The sequence below is a fragment of the Stomoxys calcitrans genome, chromosome 4 (assembly GCF_963082655.1).
Source record: "Stomoxys calcitrans chromosome 4, idStoCalc2.1, whole genome shotgun sequence".
NCBI lineage: Eukaryota > Metazoa > Arthropoda > Insecta > Diptera > Muscidae > Stomoxys > Stomoxys calcitrans.
In genome coordinates, this window is record NC_081555.1 from 2711641 (window position 1) to 2729557 (window position 17917).

At 30.8% G+C, this 17917-nt stretch overlaps 1 protein-coding gene across 6 annotated transcripts in view; it reads left to right on the forward strand.

Annotated features, from left to right (window-relative positions):
* LOC106092969 (fasciclin-2) overlaps positions 1-17917 on the forward strand; it is a 212720-nt gene that overhangs the window by 188230 nt on the left and 6573 nt on the right. For 5 of the 6 annotated variants that reach the window (XM_059367933.1, XM_013259927.2, XM_013259944.2 and 2 more), the window contains one exon: positions 17371-17572. In XM_059367933.1, the coding sequence (XP_059223916.1) occupies positions 17371-17572 (202 nt within the window). Of the gene's footprint in view, positions 1-8507; positions 9029-17370; positions 17573-17917 lie in introns of those variants that run through there. The other variant, XM_013259961.2, reaches the window with a different exon arrangement.

Genomic DNA, 17917 nt, shown 5'->3' on the forward strand with positions numbered 1-17917 from the left:
CATTATCCAAATCTGGTCTATATTGCGCATGGATGTTGAGGATTCTCGAACAACTGAGAGTTCGAAATTTCAGCAAAATCGGGTTCGAAACTTCTTATGAGCAAAGACATTAATACGGGAGATGTTCTGCTATGTAAACTATAGCAATTGGGATAAAATATATGATGTTAAACCTGAACGTTATATCAACTGAATCGCGGGCATACACACGAAAATTCTTAAAACGGCTTAAGATATATATATATCTATAATATATACTTCACAGAATATGAATATTTCGAATATGAATATTTCGAATTTGAATATTTCGAATATGAATAATTCGAACATGAATATTTCGATAGTGAATATTTCGATATCTTTCAAACCAGGTTGTGGGTAAGTCCAAATTTGCCCTCGAACATTTCATTAAGGACACTTTTCTCATAGCATTGAGCACAGTCCGATTACATTTTAAGCTCAATGATAAGGGGCTTTTTTATGTTACCGAGAACAAAAAGCATTGCACTTAGCGACACCTCTTCCTAGAGAAGTTTTATTTTTTTTTTGCTGAATACCTCACGAATATCGCCAGTGTTAGTAATGGGATTACCAACGCTAAAATATATTTTCGCGATGTTCTCAGAATTCGAACCAAAGCGTTCAGCGTCATAGGAGACTATGCTAAACTCTATACCACGATGGCCTCCAGGTGATGAATATATTTTGGATTATTGAAGGTTAACTGCCGAAGCAATACAGCATTCTATTCCAAGTTTTTGCATATCTACTTTAAGTTGATATTGGTCGTTTGGGATGGCAATAGGCCAAATCTTTCTACTTTTAGACATATCTGCCAATATTCCATTTTTGACTTCTTGAGTTAACTTCTATTTAGACTTCTAATGACCATAATAAGCATGATCCAAGTCGCACTATAACCTGATATAACTCCCTTTAAATTGATCTACCTATTTGGCTTATTGTTTTCTTGTGTTAAGACTTTCAACATCTGTTAAGACTTTCAACATCTATAAATTCATAACCTGTAATCCGAGTTTCTTATTTGGAACCGTTCTTATTTGATTTGGATGAATTTTAGCGTGTTAACTTTTGTTATGACTTTCAACATCGATCTCTTGTACATAGTTATGCAAATTTTTAGTAAGTTCACAAATAGAAAAGGAAATAATCCGGAAAACTTGACAACCGCGATTCATCTCTCTCGAACTTTTCGAGCTTGTATTTTATGGCTACGATATCGATGTTTTTGAAAAATATCGAGTACTTTTAACATTGATATTTAGGGTTTTATGTTTTTTGAGAAGTTTGCTTGCGATCTTTTTTTGAGACATCAAAAAGTACAATAAGAAACAAAGGAGGAAATCTGAGTGAAGGCAAAAACATCGATATTTTCTGTTTCCCTTTCTTTTTTTACTGTTTTTAAGAGATAATCTGAGCGAAGGCCGAAACGTCGATGATTTTCTGCTCATTTCTTTTTTAATTTTTTGTAAGGCAACCTGAGTGAAGGCAGAAACATCGATGTTTTTCTGTCTCTATTTCTTTCTTACCTAAAAAAGAACGCTAACTTCTGCAAAAACATCTATGTTTCTGCCTTCGGTCAGATTGTCTCATAAAAAATTATAAAAGAAATGTACACAAAAAAATCTATGTTTATGTCTTTACTCCTCCATTTTCCGCATTTCTTATTTTGTTTTGTGTTTTCGGTTTTTGATGTCTAAAAAAGTTCACCAATGTAAACATTGGTAAAAACATCGATGTTTTAAAGTCGATGTTTTATTGACATCTATGCTCTCTTTCAGAAACATCGATGTTCAAAAACATCGATATTTTAAGTTCGATGTCGCACCACTATTGCATTTGTTTTCAATATATTTTTTTCTCAAATTTTATTTGACTATAATAATGCGAAACTGGCTACTTTCCTCTTAATATTATGTTAAACTGTGATGATGTGTGAATGGGGAAAAAATGCATGAGATACTAAGCCAACCCAGATAACAAAATTTTCCAATTTCGGTCCGACTTCGGCCCGAGAATCGGATGAATTATCCGATATCGGATCCGATGTCTTACCGACATAGAAACTAAAAACGAGAGATGTGATTGTCATGTTGTCGGAACGACACGGCTGAGGAAAATCTGATATATTTACCGCCATATCGTACCGATTTCGGAGCAAAATTCCATGGAAATACGGATAGGAAATTTAACGTCGTACCGAATTGGGACCGATTTCTTGACGAATGTCTTACAAAATACGGACAAACCAAAAATTAAGGCTATAGTTAACGACACCACATGCAATTCCAAAAAAAAAAACAAAAACAAAGTATCCACCACTTGTGTACATTCCACACACGTGGTAACGAAATGTTGTTATGCGAAAATAAAAATGAACCAAACAAAACATTCCTCCGACACGCCGTACAGAAATCGTTACGTAAATGTTGGAACAGAAATAATAAACTCCCTTAGACTTGTCTTTCCGGATTTAGTAAGAATTATCGAATGTTTCGTCCGATTATGTGCAGACATGTCGGACGTCAGACAAAGTTGAATCATGTTCATGGCGAAACAATTAAAAGTGGTCTCATTTGTACAACAACCACAAATCATATGTTGCAGGCTGCCATCAAGCTGATCGACGGTTTGCCGATGCACACAAAGAAATTTGTATGCGTGTGTGCATAAGTGTGCGTACATGAGCAGAGAATGTGAGAGAAAGAAGATGACAACAAAGAAAATGCAAACAAAATCTTACATCTTAATACCGTCAAACCTTGTCGGCTGTTAATAGCTGTTCGCATGAGACCACCTTGTTAAATCCGCCTTGGATCATATTGTTAGCTGGGAAAAGACACATTTTCTTTGTGGTGGTAGGATTGCACACTGCAGATATGAACCTAACATCATTGTAAAGTAAATGTCCAAAATTGCAAGAAAAAGTAGCTTGCCTGCTAGATGTATCTGTTTGCAACTTCCCGTCTTGTATTCTTAACTATTTCATTACCATGGCTCAAAAAATGGTATCAGCCGTTCTCTTTACACATTGTTTCTGATATTTACATACACACAGGCGCACAAATTTCTTTGTGTGTATTGATCTTGCAATTCAGCTCGATGACAATATGGAGGATTCTATGAATTTAATTTTTATGTTGTTGTACAAATGAGACAACTGCTGTGTTTTATTTACTAATCTCGCGGATTCGCTAGCTTAAGTTGAAAACACATATTTTTCACGGTTACTTTTTTGCAACAAATCTCAATGAAAACATAATACTTTTAAGAAAAAATGTTCATAAGTAATGAGGGAATGTCCTATGCAATCAGCAAGTTTTTTTTGCTTCAAAACCTATTATCCTAAAAAGTATTCACGAACAACGTTGCGAAGAACGTACATAGTACCAGCCATTATGGATAAATAAAACGCTCTTCCCGCTAAATGCTCTATTCTTTAACGTTGGCAGCACTGACACCACATCCGAAATTATTAAATATCAACAAAACAAACAAAATAAGTCATTTTAATTTTAAATAAATATTTCTCGGAGTTCATAGTGTGGTTTTATTAAAATTCTAAGCAATTTTGCCACTTCAGAACATTTAATAAGTGAATAAATGTTTTGTCATTCACATTGAATTGTGACACCATATCTTTTAATAAACGGTAAGCGGCGATAAGATTAGCCGCTTAGCTAAACGGGGATAGCATTTTTCTCCATACAAACTAAGCGAAAAAAATCCGCTCAATGGGTAAAAAAATCACTCCTAACATTTACAATTTGTTTGTGACCAAATTTTTAATTTTTTAATTACTGAGCCTTGTTTTATTACCAAGCTTTGCTTGACCACTATATGGATGAACGGAAAACCCCAATGCATGTGCCTTATACATATTTAATTGTGTTTTCATAAATCCATGGTTTATAAGTTCAAACGAATACATGTGCCTTATTCTTTTTCAATTCCTTATATTAGGCGATTTTGCGGCGATTCATAGGTAACCAATGCTAGGTGAATAGTTTCTTAGGATTATCATTTTTCAAGATAAAAATATTTCTTAGTGAGTTTTCGAGTAATAAAGCAAAATAAATACACACCTGAAAGGCTATTATGGTAAAAGACATAAGTTTATATATACAAGTCGAGTAAGAAAGCAAAATACACTGCAAGAAATCAAGTTTTATAAAACAGATTTAGTTGATTTACTTAATTTGATTTTTTTTTTTAGTTTTTTTAAGTTTTATGGCTATTTGTTTAACAACACAACAATTCTTTTCGAAAACTATCCACATTTAAATCATGACCTGACACATATGTCATCTCATCCATCACACACACAAGACCGCAATTAAAACATCATTATAATTACAATTGTTTTTTATACAAACCAAAAAAAAAATATGTTAATGTATGACAACACATACAATTGATTAATTTGTTTTATTATAATTTGCCATTGAGCTAGCTTGAAGTGTAAAAAGTTTTCAATTGTATGCAAATAAACAACAACAGCTCCAGCAGAAGAAGTTTTATAATAATAATTGTGTGTATGCGTAAGCGTTGTTTGTTTTATTTTTTGTCTTCATATCATAATTAAATTACAATAATTTACATGTAATGTGTTGAATTTTTGCCTAGTTTGCATTTCCGTCTGTCAAAAACAAAAAAACGCCAAAACAAAATCATTCATTTTCTTGTATTTAATTTATAGCAAATATGTATTCATGTATGCGTGTGTGTATTTTTCTTTAAATTGTCCCTTCAAAATTCACATTTCACAAAATAACATAACAAACGAAACCTAACGAAATTGGATATAAGATGATTTAATTCAACTGCCAAATACTATTTAAAGAAAAAATAAATCTCACCTAATTTTAGCAAATATTGGTTAGATTTTGTTTTCTACTTTTTATAGGGAACCCAAAAAAAAAAAAAAAATAAAACAAAACAAAATAATTCCATTAATTTAATTAAATCATATACAGCTTAATATAAAAAAATAGAAATTTATGAAAACAAAAATTACAATATTTTTTAAATTGAATTCTTAATATATAAGTTTAGTTTTACATTTCATTAAAACAATTCAACACAATTCATTCTTTGTTTTAATTTTTTTTTTCTATATAAGTCAATCCCTACACAATGAGTGTTTACTTAATATTGCAATAATTATTTAATAATCTTTTAAAAAACCAGCAAAATGCTTTAATTTCTAAAACTAAAACACAGAAATCTAAGCTAAAATAACCAACAAGCAAAATTCATTTCAAAAAACTAAAAAAGAAAAAGCTCAACAACAACTACTAGAGACTAGTATAATTTTCTGTTTTCTATAACTCATAAACTCATGTAAACTTCATATTTTTGAATTTTCTTAGCTCTTCACTTTAAAGTTTTTATATTTTTGTGTGTGCGCCTTCATTGCAATGAAAAAGTACAGTCAAAATAAAACAAATCATAACAACAGTCCCAAATGAAAAACAGCAAAAAAAAAACAAACAAAAGATTAGCTAAAACATTTCATTCAATTATATTTCTAATTTAGTTTCATTTCTAATATGTATATGATTTTAGTTAACCTTAATTAAAAATATAAATATTTAATATGAAAATATGACATTTTTTGTTTTTTGAATAATTAATAATAAATATCGTAAAAGAAAAAGAAATATATATAAATATATACTTTTTAATCAAAAGCATTTTCATTTACTTCAATAGTTTGTTTTTAATATGTATATGTGCGTGCGTGCGAGTCTGTATATTGTTTGTGTGTGTGTGTGTGTTTCTCTCTGTCTTTTTCTGTTCCGTTTTTTTGTATCGTGCTCGTCTGCAAGTGATTTTTCTCTGTGTATTTCTGGTGACGATATTAGTTTTATTTTTAAATTTCCCTTCAAACAGAGCGTCTTTAAACTATCCCAACACACATATACTTCCTTAACACTCCCCTAAAACCCCTTTCCCGCCTACAGGATATCAGGATTAATAGACTTTATTCTGGATATCATTGAAGTATTTTTCAATATTTGGTGTGAAATATTCATTCAATTGATTTTTTTTTTATTGAACCAAGCTTTTTTCAGTGTAATTGTTTTTAGAATTTTTTCAGAGAATAATTTGACTATAATGTCATCTAACAACTAAAAATCTGATAAAATTGTCTTCATCAAAAGACAGGTTATATTTTAAGTTTAAGGGGACATCTAATTTATCTAGGCGAATTTCGACGTAAGTTTAATAGCAGGTTGGACGTCAAACAATCCCAATTTTCTCTAAAAGCATTATATCTACCAAAACTAAAAAGCGAAAATTTTATTTCAAATTGAGATACTTGAAAAAAAAAATAGTTTTAAAGAAACTCACTTAAAAATGTGTTGCCGATTGTGAAGCAGGCCCAAACCTGTGGTGGGAATGGCCTAAAAAATATAAGTGCCGCATTACAGAGCTATACTTTTCGGATGTGATGCCTGAGCGCCACTATAACCTTATCGCACCTTACTAAGGCGACTTGCTATACGCTCTACTATACTAACTTCGCCATTTCGTTTACAAAACCTTGAAATGTTTGCAATAATACCATATAAAATATAAATTCTTCATCACCCCGAATTTCTGAGTAGATCTAGATCTAGCGCCCCGGTAGCCGAGTTGGTAGCGTGCTTGGATTGCCAGATCGAACCTGTAGGCCACTTCAAAAAGTTTTGTCGCTTAAAAGAATTTCAATCAAATTGATGCGGTAGATCGAAAATTATCCCCATTTAAGCATTTAAGAAATCACTGTAGGTCAACTATAACCCAGAATAGCACACCCTATATTATAAAAAGCGTGGCCAATTCAAGCATTTTTTGAAAGAATATATTCTCTTCTACGAACCGTTAGAAGATTGCAAAACAATTAGCTTCCTAGTTTCAAGAAGGCTTTACAACCAAAAATTAAATGGTGCAATACTTCTGTCAAGAAAAACAGGGGGTTGAGATCATAGTGCACTGTACCATGTACATTGAATATAAACCAATCTTCCGATATGTCTTCTTGATTTTTTTAAACACCGTAATACATACATTGGCATGCTCTTCTATGACGCTGAATGCTTGTTCGAGTACCGGTGAGAACGTCAGAAAATATGGTTGCTAAACCTGGCGACATTTTTAAAGCCTTACATCCCTTAGTAGGGCCGCGGAGAGTCTTTTCTATTAACTATAAGTGTTGTCCGATATAAGTTTATGGGGCATGAGACAACATCCATCGTTTTATAGATATGAGACTTTTTTAGAAATTCCCCACCTTGTATAGTTGTGGGAAAACCCTTCGTGGATAAGTTTTATATGGTTAAAGGCTTTAGGTTTGGTTAGATTGAAAAGAGGGTGCAGATATTAATCCGCCCCATGCCACTATGGACATACACCTAAGCCAGTAATCGGTGTATGTCCATAGTGGCATAGGGCGGATTAATATCTGCACCCTCTTTTCAACCTATCCTAACCTAAAGCCTTTAACCATATAAAACTTCTCTAAGAAGTTTTTCCCACAACTATACAAGGTTGGGAAATGGCTACAAAATTCTCATATCTATAAAACGGTAAATGATATCTCATGCCTTATAAACTTATATCGGGCAACACTCATAGTTAATGAAAAAGTCTCCCCGCGGCGCTATTAAGGCATGTTCTACGAAGATTTGCATTTGCAACCGACGAAATTAAATGTTTTTTTTATAAGATTTGAATACAAACACAAGATCATAACTATACAATATCATCAACCGGAATTGTAAACATTTGATCGATAAATTTTGATTCTAATAAATTGATTCGTTATAAATTTACCTTTTCTACTAGTCTATCATTTAACCCTCCTAAATCCCATTTAACAACACATTTCCTGTTGTTTTAATGTTCGTGTGTGTGTCCTTTATGTTTGATTGATTAATTTCTCTTAGAATGTAAACCATGATTTTAGAGAACACTAACTTTTCTTTTTAACATTTATGTTCTTCAATAAAAGACATTTTCGAAACCAAAACACTTTAGGCAAACACCGATTATTATTAAATTTTTTTTTCTCTAAGTAATAGCTCTTCCTTTGACACCATATCACCAGGATGTGTGTGCGTATTTTCTTGTAAATTCAATTCAAACACCCTGCAGCTACCATATTCACCATTAAAAAATTACCCCCAAACTCACCAAACACATACATAACTTAAACTCGCCAAAACAAAAAGAACAATGATTCGGTGTTAAACCTTATTTTTTTTTTGTATTTTCCCATTTTTTTCTTTCTTTTTTCTTCTCTTTTATATATACTCTACATATATAACTCTCTCTATTTCTCTCGTTTGAACTTAATTTGGCACGCTTGTAACTAAAAAAAAAAATCAAAAAAATAATAACTTGACCAAAAATAACCCGCCTTGACCCTCTGAAAATGTAAACTTGTGTTTTATGTTAACTTATTTGATCAACTGTGTATATGATGTGAATGTGCATAGATAATCCTTATCCGAAAGGTACAGCCTCTAAGGATTACAGCATACGGCTTCAAGGGGTCTCATTAATAATGGCGTTGTTTGTAGTACAACTCACTCGTAGTATGTTGATGCCCATCGACAGCCGAAATAGTCAATTTGCAGCATTGTAAGCCCCAAAGGTTCTTCTGGTTTTGAGTGTAAAAAGTAATTGAATTTAGTGATCACCAGCAATTTAAAATCTCCATACTACGAGTCTCTTTCTTGAAGAGATAACAACCACAAACGGATTTTATATAAATATAAAACAGGAAAAATAGGAAACTTCCTTAAAACATGTTAAACTATTAAACTATGTAGTTGAAATGTAAAAAAACGGTATTCCACAAAAAGACGATTCCTTATAGGAATGTTTTGTATGTTTATTGTATAATTTAATATTATTAATGAATTTATAATATTATTCAATAACTTTCCATTGTTTTTAATTATGCCAAAGCATTTATTTACCTGTTAAATATAAAAGAAAATATAAGCTTAAAGTTTCATATTCATCAAGACGTTAATTTTTTGTTTACCTTGAATAATTTCAATATGATTTCATAGATTTTTTTTATTAATTTTTATTTGCCATTTTTAACTTTAATAAGATGAAATTTAATAATTTCATGTAAAAGCTTCATTTATATAATCTTTTTTAACTTTGAAATAAAATACATATATCTCTTATGTTCCTGGGATTTCTACAAAATTGTTTTAAGGTGTAGTAGAGATCTTTCTCTAAGACGCAAGAATGAGTTAAACGTCGAAAATATTAATAAGATATTAATCACAAGAATCCTTAATTAATGAGTATAATACTGAGTTGATACATGCCGTACTCAGTAATGAATTTGTGTCCAATGCTTTGATAAAACATTGGTGTTGTAGCTTTAAAACAAGTTTTATTCACAGTCTCCTTGAGAGCCTGACAAATTTGAATGCAACTCCCTTCAATAATTTTCCAAGTTTAATGCAATATTCCCACATATAATATTGTACTTTTGATAAGTTTAAGTCTTATATGCCAACCATTGGGGTGAGTGTTATCAAAGGTAAGGTAGTACTGTGAGAATTACGCAATATCAACAAGAAACCAATATCCATCTCTGTTCTAGAATATGAATTTTATATTCAAACTTTAATTATATTTCGTCAAAGGTGTCCATGCCTTTGAGTTTATGTTTGACATATTCTATTTATAGAAACAATATTCTAACACATGGGAGTGATTTTAGTAGTTTTGAGACCCGAGGTTGAATCTCGGAACAGCAAAATGGTTTTTAAATTTTTTATTTCTTTAAAATTACGCCCACAGCATGCGAAACAATCAATGAGTTTGTGGGGAGGTAGAAAAAATTAAAAATATTTTTTATATTAATAACGGCACAGTATTTCCCTCCTAGTGCTACTGAGTGTTGTCGCTTTGCGGCAAGCCTTTCGGACTCGCCAATAAAATGGAGGTCCCTTATCATTGAGCTTAACCTTGTAACGGACAGCACTCATGGGTATGAGATAATTTTGAACGCAGCTTCTTACTGGCATTTTTATCAATACCAAGGTTATAATAATGATTTTTTCTATTATTACAAATAAGTGCTTATTCTTGAGCTTTATCGAATGTTGTATGTAATGACATTTGTATTACCGGCAGCGCAGATGGTATTCCTGTTGATAACTCGTTATCTTTTAGCAGCTAGTAAATCTAAGGATAATGAAATATCCATTATTTTACATGCCAAAAGTAATGACATGTATTTACCAAGTTTTTGCTGGGTATCATCAAGGAACTTAGATCAATGGCTGTAGGAGAATATGGATATGAAATCCAACTATTTGGCTAAAAATTATTGAATTTTTTTTTATTTAGAGTTAGTTAATTCCATTGTCGATATCATTAATTTTCTAATTTATCGTCGTTTTAAACTATGTAGGTTGTGGGAGTAATGAAATATAAATTCCATTAGAAACTTAAATTTTGAAAGCGACTATTTATTCGCTTTGGTTAAAGATTAGTTTTTTCAATTTTTTGTTTTTAAGTTTTGATTTCTACCGTTGCTTTTTAAATTCAAGTTCATCAATCTATGTATGTATAAGTAACACTGCCAAATATAAGGAACGTATAAATAATTTGGAATCTTTACAAGAAATTTATATAAATTTACAAAAACCAAAAAAAAAATTATTCTAAACAAAACAATCTAAGGTTTATTATATGAATTTATACATAATATTACGATCACTACTAACAAACTATATGTATGTGTATGTAAATATTGTATTAATTGTTAGATGATTTGTATTGTTATTGTGCTATTATTATATTTACTATTACTATCGTTATAAACCCTAAAATAAAATAAAAAAAAAAAACATATCCCCTTTTATAAAAATATATACAAGCATAAAAAATTAAAAAAAAAAAATAAATAAATATGTAAAACAATCTATTTCGCAACGAACCGAACCAATGCCGTGATTATATAAATTACGTTTTTTTTAAGTATACAATATTTAAGTGCACACAGCTCTGGGTATACATATATACCCGTAACATATTGCTTTTTTTATTCCTGTGTATAACAATTCTCCAAATTAAGTGCAAAATATGCATATACACCAGGACGTTTCAAAACAGACACCACATTTTTTTAAGCTTAACTGTAAATGTTGTAGAGATGTTCTTATTTTACAATTGCTTAGTCTAATTTAACTCTTATTAATAATATTGATTGAATTGGTAATTTAAGTTAGTTATTCACTCTTATGTATTTTATAATTCTTGCTTGTATTTCAAAATTAGGTTTATAATTATAAGGGTATTAATTATAACGTTTCATGCAGTTAAAAAAGAAACACTATATGAGCTGTGGGCTTTGGTATATTAACGTTTATACATATTTTATTTGGTTTTAACGTATACGTTAAGGACAATAAAAACATGATAAATAAATTGGCAGAATAAAAACTACGAACGCATGATGACGTTAAAAAACTATTACTACATTTTACAATAAAACAAATGAAAAATCCAAAAATCTACCAAGAAAATTTAGAATTTTCTTAAAATTTATGCATATTAAAGGTCCAAATGAGCAAATCTTATATAAGCAGTGAACTGTTCCTTAAACTTATAAGGCCTTATTCACAAAACTCAATGAAGCCTTAAAATAGGTTTATTTGACAGTTCTCTAAAGGAAATCTGTCAAATACACCTATTTCAAATCTACATTAAAGACGGGTTTCTCATTCTCCGGTTACAATTTATCGTATCGATATTCTTCTGTTTAAAGGAATTTGGTTTTCTGAATATATGCTTATTGCTTAAGCCAACGATGAACCTTAACCGACTGATGGGTGCCGGTTAGCGACTTATCATTCCGATAAATACATCTGTGTTTTATTTACCGATTGCTGCATAGTATAATGGTGTGTTCGGGTACACGCCAGTAACAATGTGCCAATAAAAATTTACAAACGAGTAAAAACTGTCCAAATGTATTTCGCTCTCACATTCTCTTTTACTAAAAATCGAACGACTTTGCCTTAAAGTTTGTGCAAATTTTTGAGTACGGGAACACTCTAATTGCTGATTGCTGCGTTATGTTGCTTTATTTTCTAAATTACCTAAAAAGTGTACGAAAAAATCAAATTTGTTAACAGGAGGTTTATTCCCACGATAAATTAATGAGGAACCAGCCCTAAGTTTTTTGAATAAAGCCGATATTTTTAATTAATGAAAACATTTGAGCACAACATTTCTTCAGTTATATAGGCAGGTAGCAGTATATTTACATGCTGATTTGCCTGAATTTATTAGAATGTCGTTAAACGTGACAATTTCGAGATGTACAATTAGGCGCCTACTTTCTCAACTTATTTGCTTGTGAAAAAGCTTCAACATTCTCCTAAAATATATAAATATGTATGTAAAGGATTTCCTATAATGATATTTTAATATGATTTATAACCTCTGTTAGATCCGACTACAATTGAAGATTTTGCCCAGACAGTTAAAGATGTTATCTATTAAATGTTCTAATAAGGTAATTTATTGTTTCGGAACTTAAAACTCTTTCTATTCCTTTTTTCTAAATTTTTGGGTATTAAACTAATATTTTAAAAGTTCTAAAAAATGTTTTTAGTTCTTTTTTCTATTCACTTCAATATTTGCTCATTAAGACCAATATCTAGCTTTGAAGCATACCAATCTACAAAAACAAAACCTATAAATTAGCTTAAATATTTAGTTAAATTTTCTATTTAAATATAAATGTATGTAATACGCGCATTAGAATACCTATTATTAATAGTTAGAAAAATCTTAAGAAAACCTGTATACATTAGTGACATTTGTTTTTGTTAATCTTCTACTGAACATCCGAAACCCCATTTTCCTTACTAAACTATTTGGATATAAAAGTAGATTCCAAAGTGAAGGACAAGTGTGTTGAAAAAAAGACCCGCCTCTTAAATTAATACTAATAGAATATTTTAAGTGTTGTACATATTATAACTAAATAACAGATTAGAAAAATGAGAAAATAACTATAATTTAAGATTAAAAAAAAACATATTAATTATACTTATAATAAATAAATAAAGCAAATATACATTTTTAGTGTTAAACAAAAAACAGTATACAATTTTCCTGATTTCCTTGTGAATTCTTTAAAAAGTTAGAAAATGTATGTTTTAATGTAATCGACTTTTTAAATAAGCCGTCAGTAGATCAGTTAGGCTAGATGCTAACCTACTTTGGCCATAACAAAGGTTGTTAATATTGTAAAGGAGCTAAAATGTTTTAACTACACAAAAATATCTTGCATTCGATTTTCGAGATATAAAAAATTTTCACTGCTCAGTCTCCGTTTTGTTTTCTTAGTTCGAATAAAATTTATCTTTCAAATAAAGTTTTTTGAAATTTTGCAACTGCTTAACTTTCCCTCTCCGAAAAATGGCTTCTAAGTGCAGCGATTATAAATGTGACGTAAGAATCACCTCAAGAGAGAAGAAGAAGGAAATGAGGGAATATACAAACTGTAAAAAAAGAAAAGGAAAATGAGAGAACATAAAAACTGTAAAAAATCGGAAGAAAATAACAAAAGGAATTTAACAACTAATTATAAAATTGTTTAGTAAAAATAATTTAAAGTTTAAAATTAAAAAAAGGTTCACAATCGATTTAAAACTAGCTAAATCACTTTCATTGTTCATTCTCTCTTATCAAATTTTCTTCGTTTATTTCTAATCTTTGCACTCAGAGAATATTTAAGGAGTCCCTTAAAATATCTACTATACACAAAGTGATTTTTTTAAGAGCTACAGGAAATTTTTTCAAAACAAAAACACATAAAATTCATAAAAATTTATGAAATTTTTATTTAAATCGATAGTACGGTCCATTTAATTTAATGTTTGGAGATTATTTCATGCATATGTTGACCGTGACTGCGCCTCAAATGGTCCACCCGCTTAGTCCAATTTTGGCATATTATTTCCAACATTTCAGCTGGTATCTCACGAATAAATGCTTCAATGTTGTCTTCCAATGCGTCAATTGAAGTGAGCTTGTCTATATAGACATAAGCCCTACAAAAAGTAGTCTAAAGGCGTTATATCGCACGATTCAGGTGGCCAATTGACTGGTCCCGAACGTGAAATAAAATGTTCACCCAACTCGCCTCTCAATAAGTCCATTGTTACGGGTGCTGTGAGCCATGTGACACCGTTTTGATGAAACCACATGCCATGCAAGACAAGCTCTTGCATTTTGGGCAAAAAAATTGGATATCAACTCACGATAGCGCTCACCATTCACAGTTACATTACGATTTGCATCATATTTGAAGAAGTACGGTCCAATGATGCCGCAGCCTATAAACCGCACCAAACTGTGACTTTTTCTGGATGCATAGATAGCTCTTGCAATGTTTCTGTCTGATCTTCACTCCAAAATCGGTAATTCTATTTATTTACGTACCCATTGAGCCAAAAATGACCTTCGTCGCTCAATGGAAGAATGTCGCGGTGAATTTTCTTAACAGAGCACGCATTTTGATAAAAAAAAATCAACAATTTGCAAGCATTGTTCCTTTGTTTGACAGTCAAACAAAACACTAAACTTGCGCGAGCTGTTTAAACCAGGTTATAACTAAAAACTCATCCTTTAAAACATTATGACCTAAAGCTTAACAACTTAACCAAATTATGACTGTTGCTGTACATTGATAATGACTATTTTAATCTTGATTTTAGTTGTAAAGCTCTTTTTCGCAGCATATAGGATTTTTTCACTCCCAGAACTTCTGACGTGATGAAATATTCTAATGTGCTCTCATGCAAATTTCAGTAACATAATAGAAAAATGACGGGAACTTCTCTCAACCTAATTTCTGCAATATAGTAGACAATTTATCATAACACGGACAGTTTTGTATCTCTCAGTAGATGATAGCATAAACGTTGAGTGCAAATAATTTTTTGAAACAGATTCGTGAATTAAGAAAATTATTTATGCAACAATAAGGTTAAAGTGCAATTTTTATAAATGTTGTGTTTAAATTCTAATAGTGATTATTTCCAGCGATGTTAACCCTAGATCTTGAATATATAGCTCAAAAACCACAAATTTTGCTGTTTACAAAGGTAATATAATGCATTTAATGTTTATATTAAGGTTTTTTATTTTAATGACTAGATGAAAGAAAAGAAAATTGTAATTAAACCCTTTAGAAGAAACACACACCTAATAACACTAGCCTTAGAATAAAACGACTATTAAATCCATTAATAAACCATTTTCATTAGGTCTAGTGAAGAAAAAAAAAATAAATTTTGCTTTTTAAAACTTAAGACTTAATGAAAATGATAACAATTTGTTAAGAATATTTGTCTGTGAATACTTGACTTTGGTTTGTTAATAACATTCTTAACTATTTTCCAAAGATTGATTATACAACACTTTTACACCTTTATTCTAATAATGAAACACCACACTTGCAATCACTCACTATCCACCCGCCTTCCCGCCACACTACATCAAACCTCAACCCCTATCCCTCTCCTTTTTACAAGGCCTGTGTTTTAATCGTGTAAATATTGATTCCTTTAACTTTTCACCTTTATTTACATATAAACGAAATCCTGGCTTTTTGGTATGATTTGATTTATTTATTTTTTTTTTACAATGCATTGGTTGTTGTCAAAGTTTATTTTGGTTGTCCTCCATCAGATTTTGCCTTATTGTAAAATGCATGAGCTTTTTTCTTTGGATTGTTTATTGAACAAAAAATGCTTCTTAAATTGGTTGTCCATATTATTTTCCAATGCTTTTGAAATCAACTAAAATTAATTAATATATTTACAATATACATAAGTTTTATTATATTTCCTTTTAATATGTATACGAAGAACCAATAATTTCAAAATATTTCCTTTTGTTTTGTAAATTATTTTTGACAAATTGTTTAAATCCATACACACACAAAAATGTAAAAAAAAACTCAAAATTCTACATCACTTGCTAATCATTGACATATGGAGTTTGCTTTTATCTATAGAATAAGTTTAGTTGTTAAGTTATTTGTTTTAGGGAAATTTCATGAATTACACTAAACGAAAAAAATTAAAGTAATACAAAATGGAAAGGTGGTTGAAGAAAAAATATTTTAAATTGCCCGATGAGATATTGTAATAAGAATAAATGCAGAGGGTTTGTAACAGTCCAAATAGAATAGTTGTAATGAACATTGCAAACAAAACAGAGTATTGAACTATTAGGAATTAATTGATAGTTTTTAAAATGAACCTTAACTCCAAACGTATATTTTGGTTTGTTTTTTTTTTTTTAAATCATTTCAACATTAACCCAAAATACTCTCCAAAGTTAAATATTTGTCAATTTGGATTGCTGGCTAGGTTTTAAAAGTAGCTCATAACTCATACAATCGAATATTGTCCGGCTGCAGACCATAGGATAATCTGTTTCTATTATAAATAGAACCCTTTTTTAACAATATCCGACTGCATGAATAATTTCAAGACCAAATAAATTTAGCACAAGACATGTGAATAGCTCATAACTTTTGTTTCATTTACATAGTTCATTTTGGCATTTTACCCAATTGCCAAATTTTTCAAAGACCATTCATTAATTCTTTTACAGAAACTGATTTCAATGAAACCATTTTTTTATGCATCCTTTCAAAAAGCGTTTAAGATAAAAGGAAAATAATTTTGTTTCTATGAATATTATAGTTGCACGCCCTCTTATATGAAAACATCATCGAAATCTTTGATAAAATATCCCCAACCACCTCAGTTTTCTATGATTTAAAAACATAATGCCCCATAAAGACAAAAAGTTAGGCAAAAGCCTATTACTCATTGTAAGAGCCAAATGTATTTGGCATTTGTTGCTTATAATGACTGTTATTACGATATGTTTACAAAATGCCACATATTTGAAATGTGGTCCAAATGATTTCTTGCTTGGCTGTGTAATCTTGAGATTTTCTTAAATACTCTCTCTTAGAATGTAAGTCTTTTGGTATCTTGCAAATACCGAACGTTAAATACAACCTAGAAACCTAGTTAAGGATATAGTGTATTGGTTACTTTGAACATGTTCTTGCGAACAGCCTTCCCATTCACCCTACCCAGCTCCACAAACCCAGTCCCAGTTTGAAAACTAACAATATTAATGATGAAACATCAACTAATCATAAACATAACACCATCATTTCTCTCCCCTCTCTCTCTCTCTCTCTCGTTATATTTGACTCTTCGTAAAATGCTTGCCTTGCACCATCACCACCACAACCAACGGCACTATAAACATACACAGGCATCGATGTAATACAAATGGCTGAAAGACAAGTGCTTTCCTCGGCCTCAATTGTTGGCATTGCTGTGGGAGGCGTTTTGCTGTTGCTCTTCATTATTGATTTGTTGTGCTGTGTAACCATCAATATGGGCGTTATGGCCAGCATGTGTCGGCGCACTAAGAGATCGCCTTCGGAAATCGATGAAGAAGCCAAATTGGGAAGGTAAGTCTACTTAATATAAGATAAACCAAGTCAATTCTTTGATTTTTCCAATTTTTAAACACTCTTTTCGGTTAGTGATCTTTAGATCTTTATATACAAATACCAACTTTAATGTCACTACTTATTTACATATGTATTTAGATCTATAGCAGGATCATGTAATATTGCACTGACAAAATTCTTATGTTCTTCCCCTATTCTTGTGTTTACTCCTGGACGTTTTTTAAAGTGTTATTATTACAAAAGCGAAAATCGCCAATATGGATATGAATTATCACTGGGTCTTTCAGAGGCCCAAATCATTGATTTTGAACCGCAATCCATTGTCATTGGTTTAAGTTAACT